At 37.1% G+C, this 21,044-nt stretch overlaps 1 protein-coding gene across 2 annotated transcripts in view; it reads left to right on the top strand.

Moving 5' to 3' along the window:
• BTBD8 (BTB domain containing 8) overlaps nucleotides 1-21,044 on the top strand; it is a 98,935-nt gene that overhangs the window by 52,324 nt on the left and 25,567 nt on the right. For both annotated transcript variants that reach the window (XM_004455573.5, XM_058303171.2), the window contains 2 exons: nucleotides 9,588-9,668; nucleotides 10,772-10,868. In XM_004455573.5, coding sequence (XP_004455630.2) covers nucleotides 9,588-9,668; nucleotides 10,772-10,868 — 178 coding nt within the window. The remainder of the gene's footprint in view (nucleotides 1-9,587; nucleotides 9,669-10,771; nucleotides 10,869-21,044) is intronic.

Here is a 21,044-nt window from a genome sequence, read left to right as displayed (position 1 = left end):
GATGTGGCCCAATCAAAGCCCTTATCATAATTTAATCATGCCCAGGTACCGACCAGTTTACAAACATAATCTGTTATCTATTTTTGGAATTCATATCTATATCAAACTGCTACAGAAGCCTATGCCCCCGAGTACTTAGCATAGTCCTTTCCGTAGGTCTCTGATACACAGACCTATAGCTGATTGTGAGTGGTGTCAAGGAAGCATCAGAATAAAAACTATCTGTAGATGACTATTTTAGCTTGCTAAATGCTGCTGGGAGCAATATACCAGAAATGGGTTGGCTTTTACAATGTGAATTTATTAGGTTAAAAGCTTACAGCTCGAGGCCATGAACATGTCCAGTCAAGGCATCATCAGTGATGCATTCTCCTCGAGCTGCAACTGTGGGCACAGTGCCAATCCACTTGTCTCTCCCCTCTCCTCCAGCCCTTGTGGCCTTCAGCTTTGGGCTGCTCTGTCTGTGGCTTTTCTCTCTCCCAGGCTTTTCAACTTCTGGAGGCTTCTCTCTGCACTGCAGTACTTCTTTCTGTGTCTGCAGCTTTTTATTCCTCTATTTATAAAGGACTCCATTAAGAGGCATAAGACCCACTCTGGGCTATGCCCTATAGGAGCAATCTAATCAAATGACCCCTAACTAATCTAATCAAAGATTCACAATAGGTTTGATTTAAGAACATAATTTTCTGTGGCCCACAAAAGACTCAAACCAATAAAGTGGCAAAAGATTTAGAATAGCCATGGTTAACTTGTTGCTGTTTTGCAAAAGTGAACAATCTGATGAACATTCATTTATCGTTTTTTTTAAGAATAACTGAAAATATGACCAGTACTATACTGTTGTCTGATATCAGGCAGATCAGTACTAGGACACCTCATGGACAGTGAGGACATTGATAAATCTCTACGAATTTCTGAAATTTTTATATTAATTTCTGAAACATTTATATTAATAACATTTTACCCATACAAATTTAACCAAGAGAAGGTTAGAAAGTCCTTTTTAATTTGAGAGGGCTTACCATGTAACTCATAACATATCAAATAAACCTAACTATTTCTAGCACCTTTCTTTTTACATAGTGAAAGAACAGATCCTTTGTGATTTTCTAGATGCCCTGTGGAAAATCCCAAAGACAGTTTGAGATCAAGAAGGCATGATTTAGGGTTTGATTTTAGGGAAGGTGAAATATCATTTAGTAAAGGCAAAATGTCTAAAGTTGTCAGGTTTGAATATTTTGTGAAATAGCATCATGGATCACTGTGAAACAATATTTGGTTCCTATTTAACCAAAGTGACAATAAAGATTTGAAAAGTATTTGAAGAGGGAAGCAGCTGTGGCTCAATCATTTTGGCTCCCGTCTACCATATGGGAGGCCCTGGGTTCATGTCCCGGGGCCTCCTTGTGAAGGCAGGTTCGCCCGCAGGCTACAGGCAGCCACCGGCCCGCAAGCACCACAGAGAACCAACTCATCAAGGTGACGCAACAAAAAGGGAGACAAGTGAAAAATGCAGAACATGCAGTGAATGGACACAGAGAGCAGATAGCAAGCAAGCCACAAGGGGGGGAATAAATAAATAAAAGTGAAATACAGAAGAGTGCACAGTGAATGGACACAGAAAGCAGACAGCAAGCAAAAAAGCTGGGCAGGGGGAGGATGGGGTTAAAAAAATTAAATAGAAAAGTTAACATGATTGTAAAAAAAAAAAAATTTCCAAAGTAAGAAGACTTGCCCTCTAAAACAAGAAAGGATGATAAGGTCAATACAAAGCTCAGGAGATTATTCTGATATTCTGATACAGAATCTTTGCCTTTTAGGCAGATTACTCAGATGGTTAAGATAAACCATTTATAACCTATTACTAAGAGCAGACTAATAACCCACAAACATTTTGTCATTTTAACAGAGAGAAAACCAAATTCTAGTTTTGCAAGAAGATTCTGTCTAAGAAAACTCTTAAATACCTTATCAATAAACCTGTTAAATCTTAGCCAACCTTGACCATGACCAAAAAAAATCCTTTTCTACAAACCTACAGTTTCTGTATTTGTTGATTTTGTCCTACACATTCCTGTTTCTCATTCTGCAGTCCCTTTACTTTAAGACAAAACTTCTTTTTTTCCTTAACAGAAACACATTGTGCATACCTTACATATTTAAGTTACCAAAAAAGATCTTGGAAACCGTTAAGCTGACATCCTACAAAACACAATTATTCTTGAAATAAAGTTTGTCAGAATAACTCAATTTGGTTACACAAAAATTTACATTTTCATCTTGAATGTCTAATAAGTATAATGCTAGAAGCTTATTTGATTGGTAAATCTGTATAAATTTAAGAAAAACATGGCCAAGTAGAATAAAAATGTATGCTTATCTTAACATTGAAAACTCAGAAATAGATAGCTGTTTGTATTTAACTAATAATATTAAACTAGTCCTGTTTGCCAAACAGGACAAAACAGGTAAACAAATAAAGTTTACCTTTATCATGTGAACTTGAATTTTTAAGAAACATTTGAGTTTAGTTCTATGAATGCTTTTTTCATTGGAAATATTATAAAGTTCAGTTTCCTTAATTTCTGGAAGTTTAGGAGTATTAATTTATGCATATAGTGCTTACTTATCTTTAAGCCAATTTGAATAGAGCTCTTCTAAGGAAGTTATAAGCTAATTTGATAATACCATCTAGAGGTAGGAAACTATCATACCCCAAATGTAATGACAAATATAAATAGAGAGCTTATAACTTTACTCTAAACTTTTTTAGCCATGGGTCAGACAGTAAAACACAGTAACACAGAAAACACATAGAAACAAAAAACTTACTCACTGATGTAAAAGACCTGGTTTTTCTGTCCTTGTTTCACTCTTGCATTTTTATCAGAATTTGTTCTTGGCAGATAGGACACATTGAAGTTACTTGCTTAATATGAGGGCTTAAGCTTTCCCAGTGATATTTGTGGAGACTTTTCAGATTTTCTTTACCTGATGTGTAAACTTACAGAAACACTGCCCTAATTTTCGGCCTTGTTTGACCCTCAGATTTAACGTGGAAAAAGGGATCCTGTGGGTCCCTTTCTGGGTCAGTCCATTCAACTTTGGCCTTGCAGGATTTAGCACACGAGGTTCAGACCAACATGTGTACAAGCTGGTATAGATTAGGTAACCCTGGATCATATGCCCTCCAAAGAGTTTTAAATTCTCCTACAAATAGTTATGTGTCTGATTTCTGTCTTTGACTGTGGGTTAAAGGGGGAAAGGGCATCTAATTTCCTTTTCTTCCACAACTTCCAAGTAAAAGAGTAAATGAGAAAGAAGATTAATAGATTCAGAGTAATTAGGCAAAAGAGGATAAAACACGTTGAAGTTGTCATTTTGCCTACAGTCCCTGTCAGTTGTCTCATCTTTTCCTTAAGTTTTTTTTTTCATTAACTTTTTGTAAGGAATCTTTTTTTTTTCTTTTTTTGAGGTACTGGGTCCAGAGATTGAACCCAGGACCCAGTATGTGGGGAGCTGGCGCTCAACCACCGAGCTCCCCCGAGTTAGTTTTTTCGTTTGTTTGCTTGTTGTTTGGTTTTTTTGTTTATAGGAGGCACCAGGAACGAAACCTGGGACCTCCCATGTGGGAAGCAGGTGCTCAACTGCTTGAGCCACATGAGGTTATTTTGGAATCACTAGTTCTTTTTTTTTTTTTTAAGATTTATTTATTTATTTATTTCTCTCCCCTTCCCCACCCCCACCCCGGTTGTCTATTCTCTGTGTCTATTTGCTGCGTCTTCTTTTTTCTTTTTTTAAGATTTATTTATTTATTTAATCCCCCCCCCCCCCCCACTCCCCCGGTTGTCCGTTCTCTGTGTCCATTTGCTGCGTCTTGTTTCTTTGTCCGCTTCTGTTGTCATCAGCGGCTAGGGAAATGTGGGCGGTGCCATTCCTGGGCAGGCTGCACTTTCTTTCGCGCTGGGCAGCTCTCCTTACGGAGCGCACTCCTTGCGCATGGGGCTCCCCTACGCGGGGGACACCCCTGCGTGGCAGGGCACTCCTTGCACATCAGCACTGCGCATGGCCAGCTCCACACGGGTCAAGGAGGCCCGGAGTTTGAACCCCAGACCTCCCATGTGGTAGACGACGCCCTAACCATTGGGCCAAGTCCGTTTCCCTGCTGCGTCTTCTTTGCCCGCTTCTGTTGTTGTTAGCGGCACGGGAATCTGTGTTTCTTTTTGTTGCGTCATCTTGTTATGTTAGCTCTCCGTGTGTGCAGCGCCATTCCTGGGCAGGCTGCTCTTTCTTTCGCGCTGGGCAGCTCTCCTTACGGAGCGCACTCCTTGCGCATGGAGCTCCCCTATGCGGGCACACCCCTGCGTGGCCCAGCACTCCTTGCGCGCATCAGCACTGTGCATGGGCCAGCTCCACACGGGTCAAGGAGACCCAGGGTTTGAACCGCAGACCTTCCATGTGGTAGGCAGATGCCCTAACCACTGGGCCAAGTCTGCCACCCACTAGTTCTTGGTATACCAATTTTTTAAAAATGTGTTTCATTTTTCATTACTTTTGTGGTATTTAAGATCCTCTCTTTTCTAGGGTGTCTCTCAAAAAAACCAGTCTTGTCTAAACTAAAATTTCCCCATTGTGACCACTGTAGTTCCAAGCTATCTTTAATGTAGAGTGCCCATTTTCCATGCATCTAGCACTCGCTTTCTTTCCCTTCCCTACGGTCCCTTCCAAAGGGTGGTGTCTTTCCTGAGGCCTCATCAGGACTGATGTCCATTTCTACTGAGCCCGAATAAACAAGAGTTTGACACAAAGTGGTTGAGCTTGGATTCAAGTGGGACTTACCTGTGATCTCTGCTTGTAGTGAGAAAGTAGTGAGTACAAAATGGCCCCGGCTCTGCAGATACCTTTTTCTGGTTACTCCTTGGTTTCAGGGACTGCAGGCATCTACTTTGGATCCTGCTTCTGACACCACATTCTGTCAATGATACACTGAGGCATTTTAAAAATTTTGTTAAAGTTTATTTAGACAAAAAACAATTCATGAATTGGACAGCACCAAACCAAAAGTGGCAAGGAACCCTTTCTCTGATTACATTTTAATGGGAATAGTGCTTTAAATCTTTCCTTTTAAACTGTGGTATATTAGACTAATTTGTTGCTTTCCTAAGTCACTTGATCATGTCTTTATAAACACTTTTAGTGAATTTACATATGACTTACAACATAATAATGGGAATGCTTTGTAATGAAACATCTGTCAAGACAGCAGGAAAACAGTTTCCTGCTGTTTTAATAGCTATCATATATATTAATACATAGGCTCAAATGTTTAGATTTTTCTATTTTATTGTAATAAAACTACTTTTGTTTTTATTTAGTCATTGTTATCTTATGCTAAAATATGTCAAGTCTTAAAAAAAATTGTTCTTTGGACATAAAGCCCAATTCTCATTAACATTGATAAGAATGTTTCTTGAAAATCTGTGGAAATATGTATAAACAGACTACATTCTAGTAATTATGCTAGTGTTTTAGATTTTAAAAATATAGATAGTAAGCCTTAATCATTCTGAGACTAGTAAGTAATAAGTAATTATTGCTTTCTATCAGCTTAGGAAGCAGTAAAAATTATAAATGAGAATACCCAGTGATTTGACTCTTTTTTGTCTAATTAGTGTAAAGATGCAGAGAGTTTAAAATCAGCAGAAACCTATATTTAGCCATTGCAGGAACCAGTACTTTTATTAAATTAAAAGAAAGTATTTCTAGTCCATCGCCTTAACCACTTGGCCACGACTACATGGCCCTAAACCTCACTCTCACCCTGCAGCAGGAAGAAAATAAATGACAAGGATGGAAGCAGACTTGGCCCAATGGATAGGGTGTCCACCTACCACATGGGAGGTCTGTGGTTCAAACTCCGGGCCTCCTTGACCCTTGTGGAGCTGGCCCATGCGCAGTGCTGATATGTGCAAGGAGTGCCGTGCCACGCAGGGTGTCTTCCACGAAGGGGAGCCCCATGCGCAAGGAATGTTCCCCGTAAGGAGAGCCGCCCAGCGCGAAAGAAAATACATCCTGCCCAGGAATGGTGCCGCACACATGGAGAGCTGACACAACAAGACGACACAACAAAAAGAAACACAGATTCCCGGTACGGCTGATAAGGGTACAAGTGGTCACAGAAGAATACATAGCGAATGGACACAGAGAGAAGACAACTGGGGGAGGGGGGGAGGGGAGAGAAATAAATAAAAATAATAATAAATCTTAAAAAAAAAAAAAGGAAAGTGTTTATATATTTTCAACTCAGTGTTCCCCTAAAGGTTTAGGAATATGTTGTGAATGCCCTAGGTCATTCATTAAATCATCGAACATTTTTTGAGCATATGTTATATAAAACCATAGAATCAGAGCAAATACCTTTCTCAGTCCTATCCTCTGAGATTCTATTTTTTTTTTCTGCCCTTCTCATTTTGTTCCCTTAGCAGATATTAGGTAGTATGTCTAGCAAACAGTGGTCGTCTTATCATCCCCTTTCCCACCCTGTGTCCACTGTAGTACACCTGTACTCTGGGGGGAAAGGAAATTCTTCTGATGCTGGGGCCATTGAATCAATGCTGATCTTCTGGTGGTGCTGCAATACAAGTTTAAATAAGACATGAATTTTGCCAACCCAGAACTCAGTTTAGAAGGAGAGACAAATAAAAGATATTACAAGTCAATGTGATAAATGTGATAATGGGAGTATGTATAATACTCATTAAGAACCCAGCGTGAGGAGTCAATCTGCCTTGATTTAAATTCTGGTGCGTCACTAGTTATTTGACCTTTGGGCATGTTACTTAATTTCAGTTTCTTAATCTTTATAATGATACTAATAGTAATATCTACTTCATGGACTTTTAATGATAATTTAGTGGATTAATGTCATTCAAAATGCTTATTAGTACAGTGACTGACTCATAATAAGTGCTAAATAAGTGATAGTTATTACTGTTTTTAAAACTGTGATTTTTTTCCTGTGATGGTTTTAAAGAAGCATGGATAAGGAGACATTTGTCTTTTGTCTGAAAGATGAAATAAGTGGGAAGTAAGTATTTTAAGCAGAGTGAATAGCTTGTGTTAGGGGATGGATATATAGAGAATTCTAAGTAGTTCAGGTATAGAAAAAGAGTAGTCCAGTTGTCTTGTAAGAGCTGCTAGAAAGAGAGAACTAGAAATCAGATGATATAGGACTTTCTACACTTGACCTAAGGAATTTGGACTTGTTTTTATGGGCCATGAAAAACAGTTGAAGGGTTTTTTAATTGGGGTACTTTATCAGATTTACACGTTAGCAAAGTCATTCTCATAGCAAAGTGGGAAATAGAATACAAGATTTTAGGCAGGAAACTTGCATAAGAGGATGCTGTCATAATTTGGATGGGAGAAAATGAGAGGCTAAACCAGGGCAGTGGAAGGGGAAATAAGAGAGTAGAGGCTAAAGTCAAGAGATTGTTGAAGGTATAAATTATAGAATGTATGTGTTCTCAGGTTCTGACTTCTGCACCTCAGTGAATTTTAAGTCTGTGGGAATTTTAAGAGGATCCCTGTAAATAGTGACCTTCCTTTCTGTTTAAAATAAGACAAAAGAATAAGCAGAGGAAGTAAGAAAATATCTCCATTATTATTGATAGCAAAAAACACACACACAAAAAAAACCAGAGCCCTTAAAGCACTGGAATATGCTTTAATGTGAGAACCAAAGTTGGCTCGCTTACTATATCCTGAGACATTCACCTAAGAGAAAGTCTGAATAGTGGTGCACTTCTCTTACTTTTTCTTACTGCTTCAGCAGAAAAGAAAGGAGAAAAGAAATCAAATCCCCTCGCAATTCAAGTTTCTCCTGACAAATGACAAATGGCCATTGTCTACCACAGACAATTTTCTCCCCTTTGTATAGAGAGGAAAGAAGGGAGGCAAGATAGAGTAACAGTGCTATTAAGAAGATAGGAATAACAGAAAGAGGACTGAATTTGAGGTGTTAGGTGAGGAGGAGGAGGAAGGGCATCATGATTTCAGAGTTCGAGATCCAGTAATCAGTGGGACTTGAAGGTTATCACTCTTAGGTCACATCCTTATTTTTTTTAATATTTGTAATAAGGAGATTGGTTAAGCTAGAGCCCCTTGGTGGGTATTACAAATTAAGAAATCTGTACACAAAAGGACAAATATCGTACGGTCCCACTGATATGAACTAAATACAAAGAACAAACACATGGAGTTAAAACCTGGAGTGTAGATTCCTAGGAGATAGGATGAGGACTGAGAAGGGGTACTGATGCTTAATGTATGTAGAATTTTCAATTAGCTTGACTGTAAAAGTGTGGAAATGGATAGTGTTGATGGTAACACATTATAGTGAGTGTAACTAATACCACTGGTTTATAAATGGAATTGTAGCTGTAGGGGTATAAACGTCAATTGAAAGAAATCTAGAGAATAATCCAGGGACTGAATAACAGTGAACCCAAAGGTGGATGAGGATTGTGGTTAATAGTACAAATACAAGAATGTTCTTCTGTGAACAAGAACAAATGTATGTCACCATTACAAGGTGGTGAGAATATAATGACACATGGGAAAAATACAATTAATGTAACATATGAACTATAGTTGATAGCAATATTGTAATATTCTTATATTAGCGTCAAAGAAAGTACTGTATCAACACTAAGGATCAATAATAGGAGGGTATGGGATTTCTTCTTTTGAACTAAGGAAAATGTCCAGAGGTTTACTGAGGTGATGACTGCACAACTCTGATGAAAGTGAGAGCCACTGAATACACTTTGGATAGAATGTACAAGGCATGGAACTGTAATAGAGTGAACCATGTGGTGGAAGATGGACTGTGGTTAACAATACAAATATGAGTGTGTTCTCTCATGAACTATAGCAAATGTTCAATACTAATACATGGTGTTAACAATAGGGAGTATTTGGAAAAAATATATCAAGTGTATGCTATGGACCATAGTTAGTGGTAACAATCTGATCATGTTCTTTCATAATCTGTAACAAATGTTCTACAACAATGTAAGGTGTTGGTGGAGGGGTGATATATGGGAATTCTGCACATTATGCATGATTGTTTCGTAAGTTCACAACTTTTATAATAAAAAATAATAAAATAATAAATCTGTACAGAATAACAAGGATCTTTCTAGGAAATAGACTTGCCCATCTGAAGCAAGGCCCTAAGTCTGTTTATCAGAGAAGCAGAGGAGATTTCTTAAATGAGCCAGAGGTTGGACTATTACCTCTCAGGTCCATTCTGACTCTTAAAAGTCTATGATAGGTGATGCTCAATAAATAATCAATAATTTGATAATATCCTAATAACATTTGATAACATAAAAATCCATATCTGCAGTTATACTTCTTTATAATAATTTATATGAGTGGATTTTATTCGAAGAACATGTTCTTTAGATATATGTAAGATAAGAATAAAATCTTGGCTAAATGTTTATTAGGGAAAAATGTATCATTGATATTTAAAGTTTAAGTATTTCTGGATTTGAGTTGAATTTTCTTTTATATTTTAGTATAAACCATATAGAAATGAATGTTATGATGCATTTTATATATGGAGGAACTTTGGACTTTCCAGACAAAGCTAATATTGGGTATGTATTACTTTTTAATATTTTGTATATAAAAGTGTTAATATTTGTCAGCCTCGGTTTGGTTGAACTATGTCTCAAAGTGTTGTTGAAGTAGAAACTTCACCTTTATTATATATTTTGTGTGTGTTTTGGGAAATATCTGAAAACAAATAAGCAAGTCACCTTATGTAGAGAAAAGATCATCTAGCAATTCACAATAATGATAAAAGATTAGGAAAAGTTTTTATTAGACTTTATGTTAGAAGAAACTTATTTTTGCTTTGGAGAATTAATGACAGGCTTTTAGGCATCCTAAAGACCAAAGTGATGTGGTTCTTAAGTGTTTTGTAGTGAAGTACCATCTAAGTTGCTAATATCCTCCTGGAGGGTGCAATTCTACCTTCCTTCTTAATCATACCCCACTCCCTCATGTTCTCCGCCTTTCCTACTCTTCTAATACCAAATGAAGACTGTACTTTTAATTTTAAATATTCATTGCTTGCTTTAATTAAAAATTTAATAAATATATTTCTTGGGAGAAAGTGTCATGCATGAGTCACAGAAACTGAGTGCTAATGTTTTCTTCTCTGGAAACATAATGAAATTTTATTGTGCTCTCAAGACTTACAGGTATCCTAAGTACCAAAAGTATGTGTTAGGTGTTCAGAAATATGTGCCAAAGGAAAGAGAGAGAGGAAACTCTGAATCACCGAATGTTATTTCCGATCTTTGGTTACTTGTAGGTAGTTTAAAGATAATAAAAACTCATGAATTGCCCCTTCCCTCAAACTTTTATTATACAAATTTGTTGCAAAGAACTTTGTAACTTTTACCTCCTTGGAAGCAGGCAGTTTCTTGGACTTTGCTCCATTGAAAATGTGAGGGGAAATTGACCAAAACATCTCCATATTTTATTGCTATTCTCTACTAATAAATCATGTGACAGTGCTTTCCATCTTAGACCAACATACTTTATGGAGGGTAAAAAAAGATTTTAAAAAGTTTGAATTAAAATAATTCAAATTATCATTTTTTCTAAATAGGCTATATATTATCAACTAATTACTGTGTATAATGCCTTGATTTTGAAATTGATGAAATAACTGCCTCTATTTTTATTTTAGTCAGATACTCAATATGGCTGATATGTATGGACTAGAAGGATTAAAAGAAGTAGCAATCTATATTTTAAGAAGAGATTACTGTAATTTCTTTCGGAAGGTAATTATTGGGTCTCAAAAATCTTCTACCTTCTAATCACTAGAATTATTACCTAGTAAATTTCTAATTCTGATAATAAATAATATTGTAAGTCTTAAAAATACTAAGTCACTGCAACTAATGAGAATTCCAGTTGAGAAATAACCCATGTGGTGTGCTTGCTAAAAAACAGAAACCAGCTCAAATAATTTTAAGCAAAATAAAATTGAGGTGGTGGGTTAATTGAAAGGATAGAGGAATATGCTGCGTAATTCATAGGTGACATGTATAGCTGGGCCTCAGTTAGGGTTTAGAATTAGGACAAAGGAGGCCAGGAACTACCTTCTTCATTTATCAGGGGGCACAATGCTTCATTGGTTCTTTTCTCCCACAGTATATTATTTTCTCCCACCACCTCTCTTTATAGCATGTACTTGGGGAGAATCTAATTTTCTTCTACCTGTGTTCCCAGGTGGAGTATGCTTGGGAAATACGAAATATTTTTAAACTTAGTTTATGCAGAGGTAAATTTACTGTCTTAGAAAAGATCCCATAATGCAGTTTCTGTTAGGGGTGATGAAAAAGTTTTGGTAATGTTTAGTGTTGATAGTAGGACAACACTGTATCTGTAATTAATACCACTGAATTAAATACTTCAAAATGACTAAAATGGGAAATTTTGTATTCTGTATATAAATATACTAACAATTTAAAAAAGATCCCGTACTACGCATTTCAAAGCCATTTTGCACATTATTCTTATATTATCCATAGTTTTAACTTCCCTATGACTATAGGGTTTTCAGTTCTTGTTTTTTTTTTAAATTTATTTAATTTATTTATTTCTCCTCTCCCCCTCGTTGTTTACACTTGCTGTGTCTGTTCGTTTTCTTTGTTTCTTTAGGAGGCACCGGGACCTCCGATATGGAAGGGGAGCGCCTAATTGCCTAAGCCACCTCTGCTCCCTGCCTTGTTGTGTCTCTCATTATGTTTCCCTTTCTTCTTCTTTCTCTTGTTGTGCCATCTTGTTGTGTCAGCTTGCTTTGCCTGCCCGTCGTGCCAGCTCACTATCTTCTTTAGGAGGCACTGGGAACTGAACCATGGACCTCCCGTGTGGTAGGCAGGAGCTCAGTTGCTTGAATTACATTCACTTCCCTGACTTTAGGTTTTTATATTATTACTCATATTTTTCTACATTTCTAAATTTTCTACAATTAGCATATATTACTTTTATAATCACAAAGCACAAATCTTAAAGAATTGTTTACTTCAGTATTCCCCTCTTATTGGGCACTTGAGAGGCAATAATATGTATTGTATGTATTCTAATTAGAGTAATTTTAATAATTTAAATGACATTTAAATATAGATTTTATGTTGGATAGGACTTTTCCTATATCCCTATAAATTACAACTGAAGAGAAAGAGGTACTAATCACCTCAAAGAGCTATGAACAACTGGTTCCAGCACCCCTCCTCTAAGCCCCACAAGGTTGACTGAGAAATAGTTAAAACCTTCACTTCAACTTTTATGAATAAGAGGATTAGAAGAAGGGGAGAAGTCTGTGGTGTCCTCAGCTTTGTGGACAATGGAAAGTTCTGGTGAAGTTTTTCCTTCTGCTTCTTAGGCCTTTCCCACCTTCCCCACACAAGTGAAAGCAAGAAGGGAGATCCAAGTTAATCACAAAGTTTAAAGACAGATGTTTTAGTTTGCCAAGGGAGTGCCAATGCAAAGTACCAGAAATCTGTTGGCTTTTATAAAGGGAATTTATTTGGGGGTAAAAGCTTACGTTCCAAGACCATGAATGTTCCAAATCAAGGCATCAGCAGAGATGCTTTCTCACCAAAGTCAGCTACTGTTGATCCCAGTATGTTACAACATGTTGAAGCAAGATGGCCACTTGTCTCTGTGAGGTCTCAGCCTTCCCCTCTGGGCTCACCATCTCCTCTTGAGTTGATCCATGGGCCCAGCCTCTTGGGGCTTTGTGCTTAAGTGATCCTGTAGTCCTCTCTATCCTGGCATAGGACTTGTCTCTTTAGGGCTTCTGTCCTTGCAGCTCAGCTGTGGGGAATACTGGAGTATTTTCTCTCATATGGCAGTTTCCTTTTTCCTCTCTCTGTCCATCTGTGTGAGTCCATTCGTATCAGACCCAGTAAGGGGGCAGGGACTCAAACTGAGTCACACCTTACTGACTTAGTCCAATAAAAATTACTACAGCAATCTTAACAGGTAATCTAACCAAAGGCCCTTCAGCTGAATTTAATGCAATCAAAGGGTGTCCACACGCAGAGGAATAGATTAGTTTACACATATATTCTTTCTCTTTTTGGGGATTCTTTGGTGTGGGAGGAGTGGGGTGGGGGGTTAGGGAATCTCTTAAGTTTTTTATAATGTAACCTTTTTTGTGATGTATGTATCTTCAAAAAAGTACAATTTACAAAAATGATGGGGTGGGGGGTGGGTTATATAGGAACCTCTTATTTTAATGTAACGTTCTATGTGATCTATTAACTTTCATTTTAAAAAGTGTTATTAAAAAATAATAATAATCTCAAACCACCACAGGGAGAACTGCAATGAGGAGATATGTCTTCTCTTCCCTCAAATAGACATTTATCCTGCCTGTAAAACTAGTCCACCCTGGCACTTCCATCAAAGGAAAAAGAAAGTGGTATCAGATTTCTTTGGACACCTTAGAATATGTCCTCAGAAGGCAGTGGAAGCATGCTTGAACATGGAAATTTCTAAAGGGAATATACTTGCTGGGTAAGCCAACACTATAAGGAATTATAGTTATTGTGGTTTAGGGAAAAAAGGACAGGGTGTCCACCCCATACTCCAGTTATACATGGTCCACAAGGAAGGAGAACTTCAGTGGTTCCATGAAGTAGCATGAAAGTAAGAGAAGACCAGTACAGGGCCAAATGACATTTTGTTCTCCCTTGGGAGGCATTGGGGCTCATGAACCACTGGAAGATTCCTTATCTACTGAGAAGCCAAGGGAAGCTTCATCTACTCCAAGAAGAGCCACTACATTAGGCGAGGCCACCTGAATTAGAAGAAGGCCAGTGATATCATCTCCTTACTACCATCTTGATCAGCCATCCGTAGCCCTCTTAATGAAGAGCTAGACCCTGTACAGGGAGTCCTATTCCAGATCTCTCCAACCATGAATTTCATCAGTAATGGGGAGGGAAAGATTTAAATCAGGTATGAGATAGGTGTTTAAACCGTTTTATATAGAATTTTAATAACTCTCAAAGTAACCAGAAAGTGTTAGCATTTGTCCATAATATCATTAAGGGATGGTTAAAAGAGATGATTTGCTAGAGCATGGTCAAAGAAAGCACTAATTGGAAGAAAAAAATTTTGTGTTAGTACCTGTTTTAGTTTCCTTGGTTGCTCAAGCAAATACCATGCAATGGGTTAGATCAAACAGTGAGACTGTATTACCTCACAGATTTGAGGCTAGGAGAATTCCAAATACAGGCATCATCAAGGTGATGCTTTCTTCTCAAAGATTAGCATTCTGGGACTGGTTGCTGGTGGTCCTTAATCCTGGAGTCCTCTGTCACATAGTTGTGTGCATGGCAGCCCCTCCTGGTCTCTTCCAGATTCCACTGATGTTCAGCTTCTGGCTGCTGCTTCTGTGACTTTTTCTCTGTATATATGAATTTCATTCTGCTTATAAAGGACTCCAGTAGCAGGGTTAAAACCTTATCAAAGGCTTCTACTTACAGTGGGTTCAGACCCACAGGAATGGATTAAGTTTAAGAACATGTTTCTCATGGGAGGATTGCATCCAGCATCCATGTGGAATCTGAGCCTCCTCTTGACATAGAGGTGCAATGGACACAACCAATCCAATGTCCACATAGAAGAGGTGGCATTGGATTGGGAAAAGTGGACATGGTGGACAATGGGTATGGGGAAAGGCAGGAAGAGATGAGAGGTGGAGGCATCTTTGGGACATGGAGCTGCCCTGGATGGTGCTTCAGAGGTAATCACCGGACATTGTGGGTCCTCACAGGGCCCACTGGATGGAATGGGGGAGAGTGTGGCCCATGATGTGGACCATTGTCTATGGGGTGCAGAGGTGCCCAGGGATGTACTTGCCGGGTCCAATGGATGTGTCATGATGATGGGAACGAGTGTTGTTGGGGGGGGGAGAGGGGGGGTGGGGGGTGGGGTTGAATGGGACCTCACATATATATTTTTAATGTAATATTATTACAAAGTCAATAAAAAAAAAAATCCCTAAAAAAAAAAAAAAAAAAAAAGAACATGTTTCTCTGGGGTACATAGCTCCAAAGTACCACAGTACCTATTCTCAATGGAGACACCTCAATAAATCTTTAAAATAATCTCTTCCCTGGATAATCCTTGATTTGACCCTTGCCTCTTTTTTTTATATGCTCAGGTTATATGCAGCTTCTAGTATTTTACTTTTAATAATTCACTTTATTTTTATGCACAAAAGGCATTTTTTTTAAATTACCAGTATGGTATTTTTTGAAAACGTTCTTCACTTTGATTAATTTTAATATAGTCTATATTACTTTGGTAACCAGTATTTGAGAAAACATTTTGTTGTTGTTGTTGTTTTTTAAGATTTATTTATTTCCCCCCCCCCCCCCGGTTGTCTGTTCTCTGTGTCTGTTTGCTGCATCTTCTTTGTCTGCTTCTTTTTTTGTCAGCGGCACGGGAATCTGTGTTTCTTTTTTGTTGTTGTTGTGTCAGCTCTCCGTGTGTCCAGCACCATTCCTGGGCAGGCTGCACTTTCTTTCACGCTGGGCAGCTCTCCTTACGGGGTGCACTCCTTGCACGTGGGGCTCCCCTACGTGGGGGACACCCCTGCGTGGCACAGCACTCCTCGCGCACATCAGCACTGCGCATGGGCCAGCTCCACACGGGTCAAGGAGGCCCGGGGTTTGAACCGCAGACCTCCCATGTGGTAGACAGACGCCCTAACCACTGGGCCAAGTCCCCTGCCCCCATTTTGTTGTTTTTATTGGCCTGATCTTTAAAATTTTATGCCTTATATATTTTAAAAATACCTATTTTATAAATGTATTTTTGACTATATATATTCTTTTACTAGATCTCAACTATGCTGTTACTTGGAAGTGATAGAAATATAATAAAGCCATAATAACACATTCCACAGTAATATGGACTTAATATAACGTGATGGGCAACTGGCTCCAAAACTTGTGACAAATTAGCTTCATCCCATTTCAATAAGCTCATTATCCTGTCTTTGACATGATTAAAATTTTGGACTTAGAGGATTATGGTGGGTTTTAAGGAATTGTTTTGTTTTGTTTTGTTTTGTTTTGTTTTGTTTTGTTTTTGCCAGTGATTTCACCATTTAGGCAGTGATTTTAAATATATGTCTTCCAAAATTCTACAAGCAGGTTTTCAAAATGATTAAAGTCAATTATCCTATTACAAAACACTTGGGGATCAGTATTTCCACATAAGCAAAATTCTTAGAGAGCCAAAGTTACCCCTTTAAGCCAGGGGGTCTACAAACTTTTTCTGTAAAGGGATTTTTAGTAAATATTTTAGGCTTTGTGGGCCATGTGATCTGTTACAACTACTCAACTCTGCTGTTGTAGGGTAAAAGAAGCCATACACAATAGTAAACAAATGAGCATGGCAGTGTTTCAATAAAACTTTATTTACAAAAACAGTAATGAACTAGATTTGGCTCTCAGGCTGTAGTTTATCAGGTTCTATGTTAAGAAATAAATTATTTTGTATTTTGATAATTTTTATGAATTTTTAAAATAACTTATACTTCAGTTAGTGGAATTTGTGTTCTGCAGAGCTGGCTATTCCTAAATAAAATTTGGTCAGCTGAATTTTTTTTTAACTCTTGTCCTGACTTTTTACAAATTTTTAGACTTCTGGGTGCTTTTAGGCAATCAGGCACATCTATACCAGTTGTTCCTTCCCTTATACTAATTTTCTTTATTGTGGTAATACAACATAAACATCATTTGAGCCCTTTTTAAGTATACAATTCAGTGACATTAAATATATTGACATTGTTTTGTAACTTTCACAACTATTTCAAGAGTATTTTCATTATCCCAGACAGAAATCTCTACCCATTGAGCAATAATGCCCCATTTTCCTCTCCACTCCAGCACCTGGTAACCACTGTTCTGCTTTCTGGCTTGAGAAATTTGTTTATTCTAAATGTTTCAGATAAGTGAAATCATACAGTATTTGTCCCTTTTTGCCTGGCCTATTTCACACAACATGATGTTTTCAAGTTTCATCCATATCATAGCATGTATCAGCACTTCATTCCTTTTGCTGGCTGAAAAATATTCCATTGTATGCATATGCCACATTTTATTTATCCATTTATCTGTTAATGAATAGTTGGATTGCTTCCAGATTTTGCTATTGTGAGTAATGCTGCTAGGAACATTGGTGTACAAATATCTACTCAAGTTCCTGCTTTTAATTTTTTGGCATATATACCTAGAAGTGGGATTGTTGGATCATATGGTAATTCTATACTTTACTTTCTGTTAAAGTTAGGAGGAACTGCCAAACTATCTTCTGAAGTGACTTACTGCACCGTTCTACATTCTCAGCAACAGTGTTCCTATTTCACCAAATAGTCACCAACACTTATATATTTAATAATAGCCTTACTATTGGGTGTGAAATGGTATCTTAGTGTGGTTTTGATTTGCATATCCTTAATGGCTAATGAGTTTGAGCTTATTTGCCACCTATATATATATATTTTTTAGAGAAATGTTATTCCAGTCCTTTGCTTATTTTTAAAAATAAATTGTCTTTTTGTTGTTGAGTCATAGGAGTTCTTTGTATAGTCTGGATTTTTAAACCCTTATGATAAATTATTTCTAAACATTTTCCCCCATTCTGTAGGTTGTCTTTTTATTTTAATAAGGTCCTGTCATGCACAAAAGTCTTTCATATTGATGAAGTCCAATTTACCTGTTTTTTCTTTTGTTGCTTATGCTTATGGTATAAAATCTCAGAATCCATTGTTTAATAAAAGGCCAAGGAGGTAGTCCCTATATTTTCTTCTAAAAGGAGTTTTATGGTATTAGCTCTTATATTTAAGTCATTAATACATTTTGAGTTCATTTTTTTATATGGTGAAAAGTAGGAGTGCGAATTCATTCTTTTGCATGTAGATTTCCAGTTTTCCCAGTACCATTTGGTAAAGACGTTATTTTTCCCCAATAGATTGGACATGGCACCCTTGTTGAAAATCAGCTGACTACAGATGTATAGATTTATTTCTGGACCGTCAGTTCTATTCCATTGGTGTATATATCTGTCCTTATACCAGTATCATACTAGTTTTTGTTTGTTTTGTTTTTTATTTTTATTTTTTTTGAGGTACTGGGGGCTGGGGATTGAACCTGGGACTTTGTATATGGGAAGCCAGCACTCACTTCTGAGCCACATTGGCTTCCCTGAGTTGGTTTTTTCATTTGTTTTACTTGTTTGTTGTTTTTTTTTTTGGGAGGTACTGGGAACCATACCTGAGACCTCCCTTGTGAGAAGCAGGCACTCAACCATTTGAGCCACATTCACTGCATTTTTTATTAATTTTTTTTAAATTAGAGAAGTTATAAGTTTACAGAAAAATCATGTAAAAAATACAATGTTCCATATACCCCCCATTGTTAACATTTTGCATTAGTGTTGTACCTTTGTTACAATTAGTAAAACAATATTAAAATTGTACTATTAACCATAGTCCATAGTTGATATTAGGGTATATTTCATAGTGTCTTGATTACAGTACCTTTGTAGTAAGCTTTAAAATCAAAAAGTGTGAATCCTCCAACTTTGTTCTTTTTCAGTATTCTTTTGGCTATTTGGGGCCTCCTGCAATTGCATATAAATTTGAAGATAGGTTTTTCCATTTCTGCAAAATCCCAGCTGGAATTTTGATAGGGATTCCATTGACTCTATAACTTTAGGTAGTATTGACATCTTAGCGATATTAAGTCTTCCAATCCATGAACATAGGATGTCTTTCCATTTATTTAGGTCCTCTTTAATTTCTCTCAACAGTGTTTTCTAGTTTTCAGTGTGCAAATCTTTCACCTCCTTGATTAAAGTTATTCATTGGTATTTTATTCTTTTAGGTTAATGGAATTATTTTCTTAATTTCCTTTTCATATCATTCATTGGTATACAGAAACACGACTGAATTTTTGCATGTTGATTGTGTGTATCCTTCAACTTTGGTGAATTCATTTATTAATTCTAGTGGCTTTCTTATAGATTCTTTAGAATTTTTTTAATATATAGGATCATGTCATCTTTGAATAAAGATCATTTTACTTCTTTTCCAATTTGGATATCTTTTATTTCCTTTTCTTGCTTAATTGCTCTGGCCAGCACCTGAACAGTGTTGAATAGCAGTGGTAGAAGCAAGCATCCTTGTCTTGTTTCCGATCTATTTAGCATGCTTTATAGGGCAGGTCTGGTGAACAACTCCTTCAGCTTTTATTTACTTGTAAAGGTAAATTTTTGAAGGATAATTTTGTCAGATATAGAATTCTTGGTTGACATTTTTTTAAGGACTTTAAATATGTTATCCTACTGCCTTCTGGCCGCCATAATTTCTGATGAGTAACTGGCTGTTAATCTTACTGAGGATCCCTTTTATGTGACAAGTTGCTTCTCTTTTGTGGCTCTCAGGATTCTGTTTGTCTTTGAATTTTGACAATTTTACTATAACGTCTCTTGGGTGTGAATGTCTTTGGATTTATACTGCTTGCAGTTTAATGAGTTTCTTGGATGTGTATATTGATATCTTTCATCAGATTTGAGGATTTTTAGCATTTATTTCTTTGAATACTTTTTTTGCCCTCCTCCCTCCCTCTCTCGTCCTTCTGGGACTCCTGTGGTGCTTATTTTGAAAACTTCATGGTTTCCTACAGAGTCCTAGACTCTGTTCATTTTTCTTCATTCTTTTTTCTTCCTGCTTCTCAAACTGCATACTTTCAATTGTCTTATAATCATGTCCACTTATCCTTCCTTCTGCCTGCTCAAACCTAGTGTTGAACACCTCTATGAATTTTTCATTTCATATTATACTTTTCAGCTACAGAATTTCTGTTTTTCTTTTTGATTCCTTTTTTATAATTTCTGTTTCTTTGGTTTGTTTAGACATTTTCCTAATTTCCTTTAGATCTTTGTTTGTGATTCCCTTTAGCTCAATGAACATATTTAAGACCATTGATTTTACCTCTTTGACTATTAGTTCCAATATATGAGCTTCCTAAAGGATGGTTTCTGTCAAATTCTTTTTTTTCCTTTTAATGGGCCATGCTTTGCTGTTTTTTGCATGTGCTTTGTAATTTTTGGATAATAACTGGACATACTAAGGATTACACTATTGTTCTACTACATGGAAATCTAATTCTCCTTTCCTCTAGGATTGCTGTTTTTTGTTTGTTTTGCTTCTTGAGGGCTAGAGCCATCTGTTTGTGGCTTTTTAAAACTATAATTGCTCTCAAGTGAGGAAAGGAAAAAAGAAAAAAAAGGATACTATATCTTTAAAACTTCTCTGCTGCTTCAGATTATGGGGTGGAAACAATGGCTACCCTCAGTGATAAAAGGCAGAGATCAGCAATTAGACCATGGACCCGTGGTTTTTGAATGACAAGGTCCTTATTGCCTGCCTTGGTACCAGCAAGACACACCAAGAACATGGGCTACAGGTCCTTCAGTTGCCTACCACATTGTAGCAGTTATGTGAACCATGAACTTCCCCATTATTTACCAAAATTTACCAGCCTCCTCATCCATCTGGATGCTACAAGTGTTCTACTAGACTCCTGAGTTCCAAAAGAGTTGATTTGGACAGGTCTGCCAGTTTATTAGTTGGTTTGGGAGAGGGACTAATTCCTATAGCTTCTTCCTTTACCATCTTCCCACCTGGGTGACCCCTAATACCCTAATCTGAAGTGTCAGGAAACCAAATTATTTAATTTCGTAGAATTATCACTTCATAATCTTTATAGTGATAACCATTTCTGATTTTAGGACAACTTAGATATTTCTAAGGGAATAATCTAAGAATCAAAGATAATTCCTTTTATGTCAAATGAAATAACTAAATTGTTAATATGCAAAGCAAAACACTAACATTCAATTTCTTAACACTTTTAGAAGAGGGA

The sequence above is a fragment of the Dasypus novemcinctus genome, chromosome 9, assembly GCF_030445035.2.
Source record: "Dasypus novemcinctus isolate mDasNov1 chromosome 9, mDasNov1.1.hap2, whole genome shotgun sequence".
Lineage (NCBI taxonomy): Eukaryota > Metazoa > Chordata > Mammalia > Cingulata > Dasypodidae > Dasypus > Dasypus novemcinctus.
Note: the sequence above shows the minus strand (reverse complement) of the source record. Positions and strands in the feature narration are given on the sequence as shown.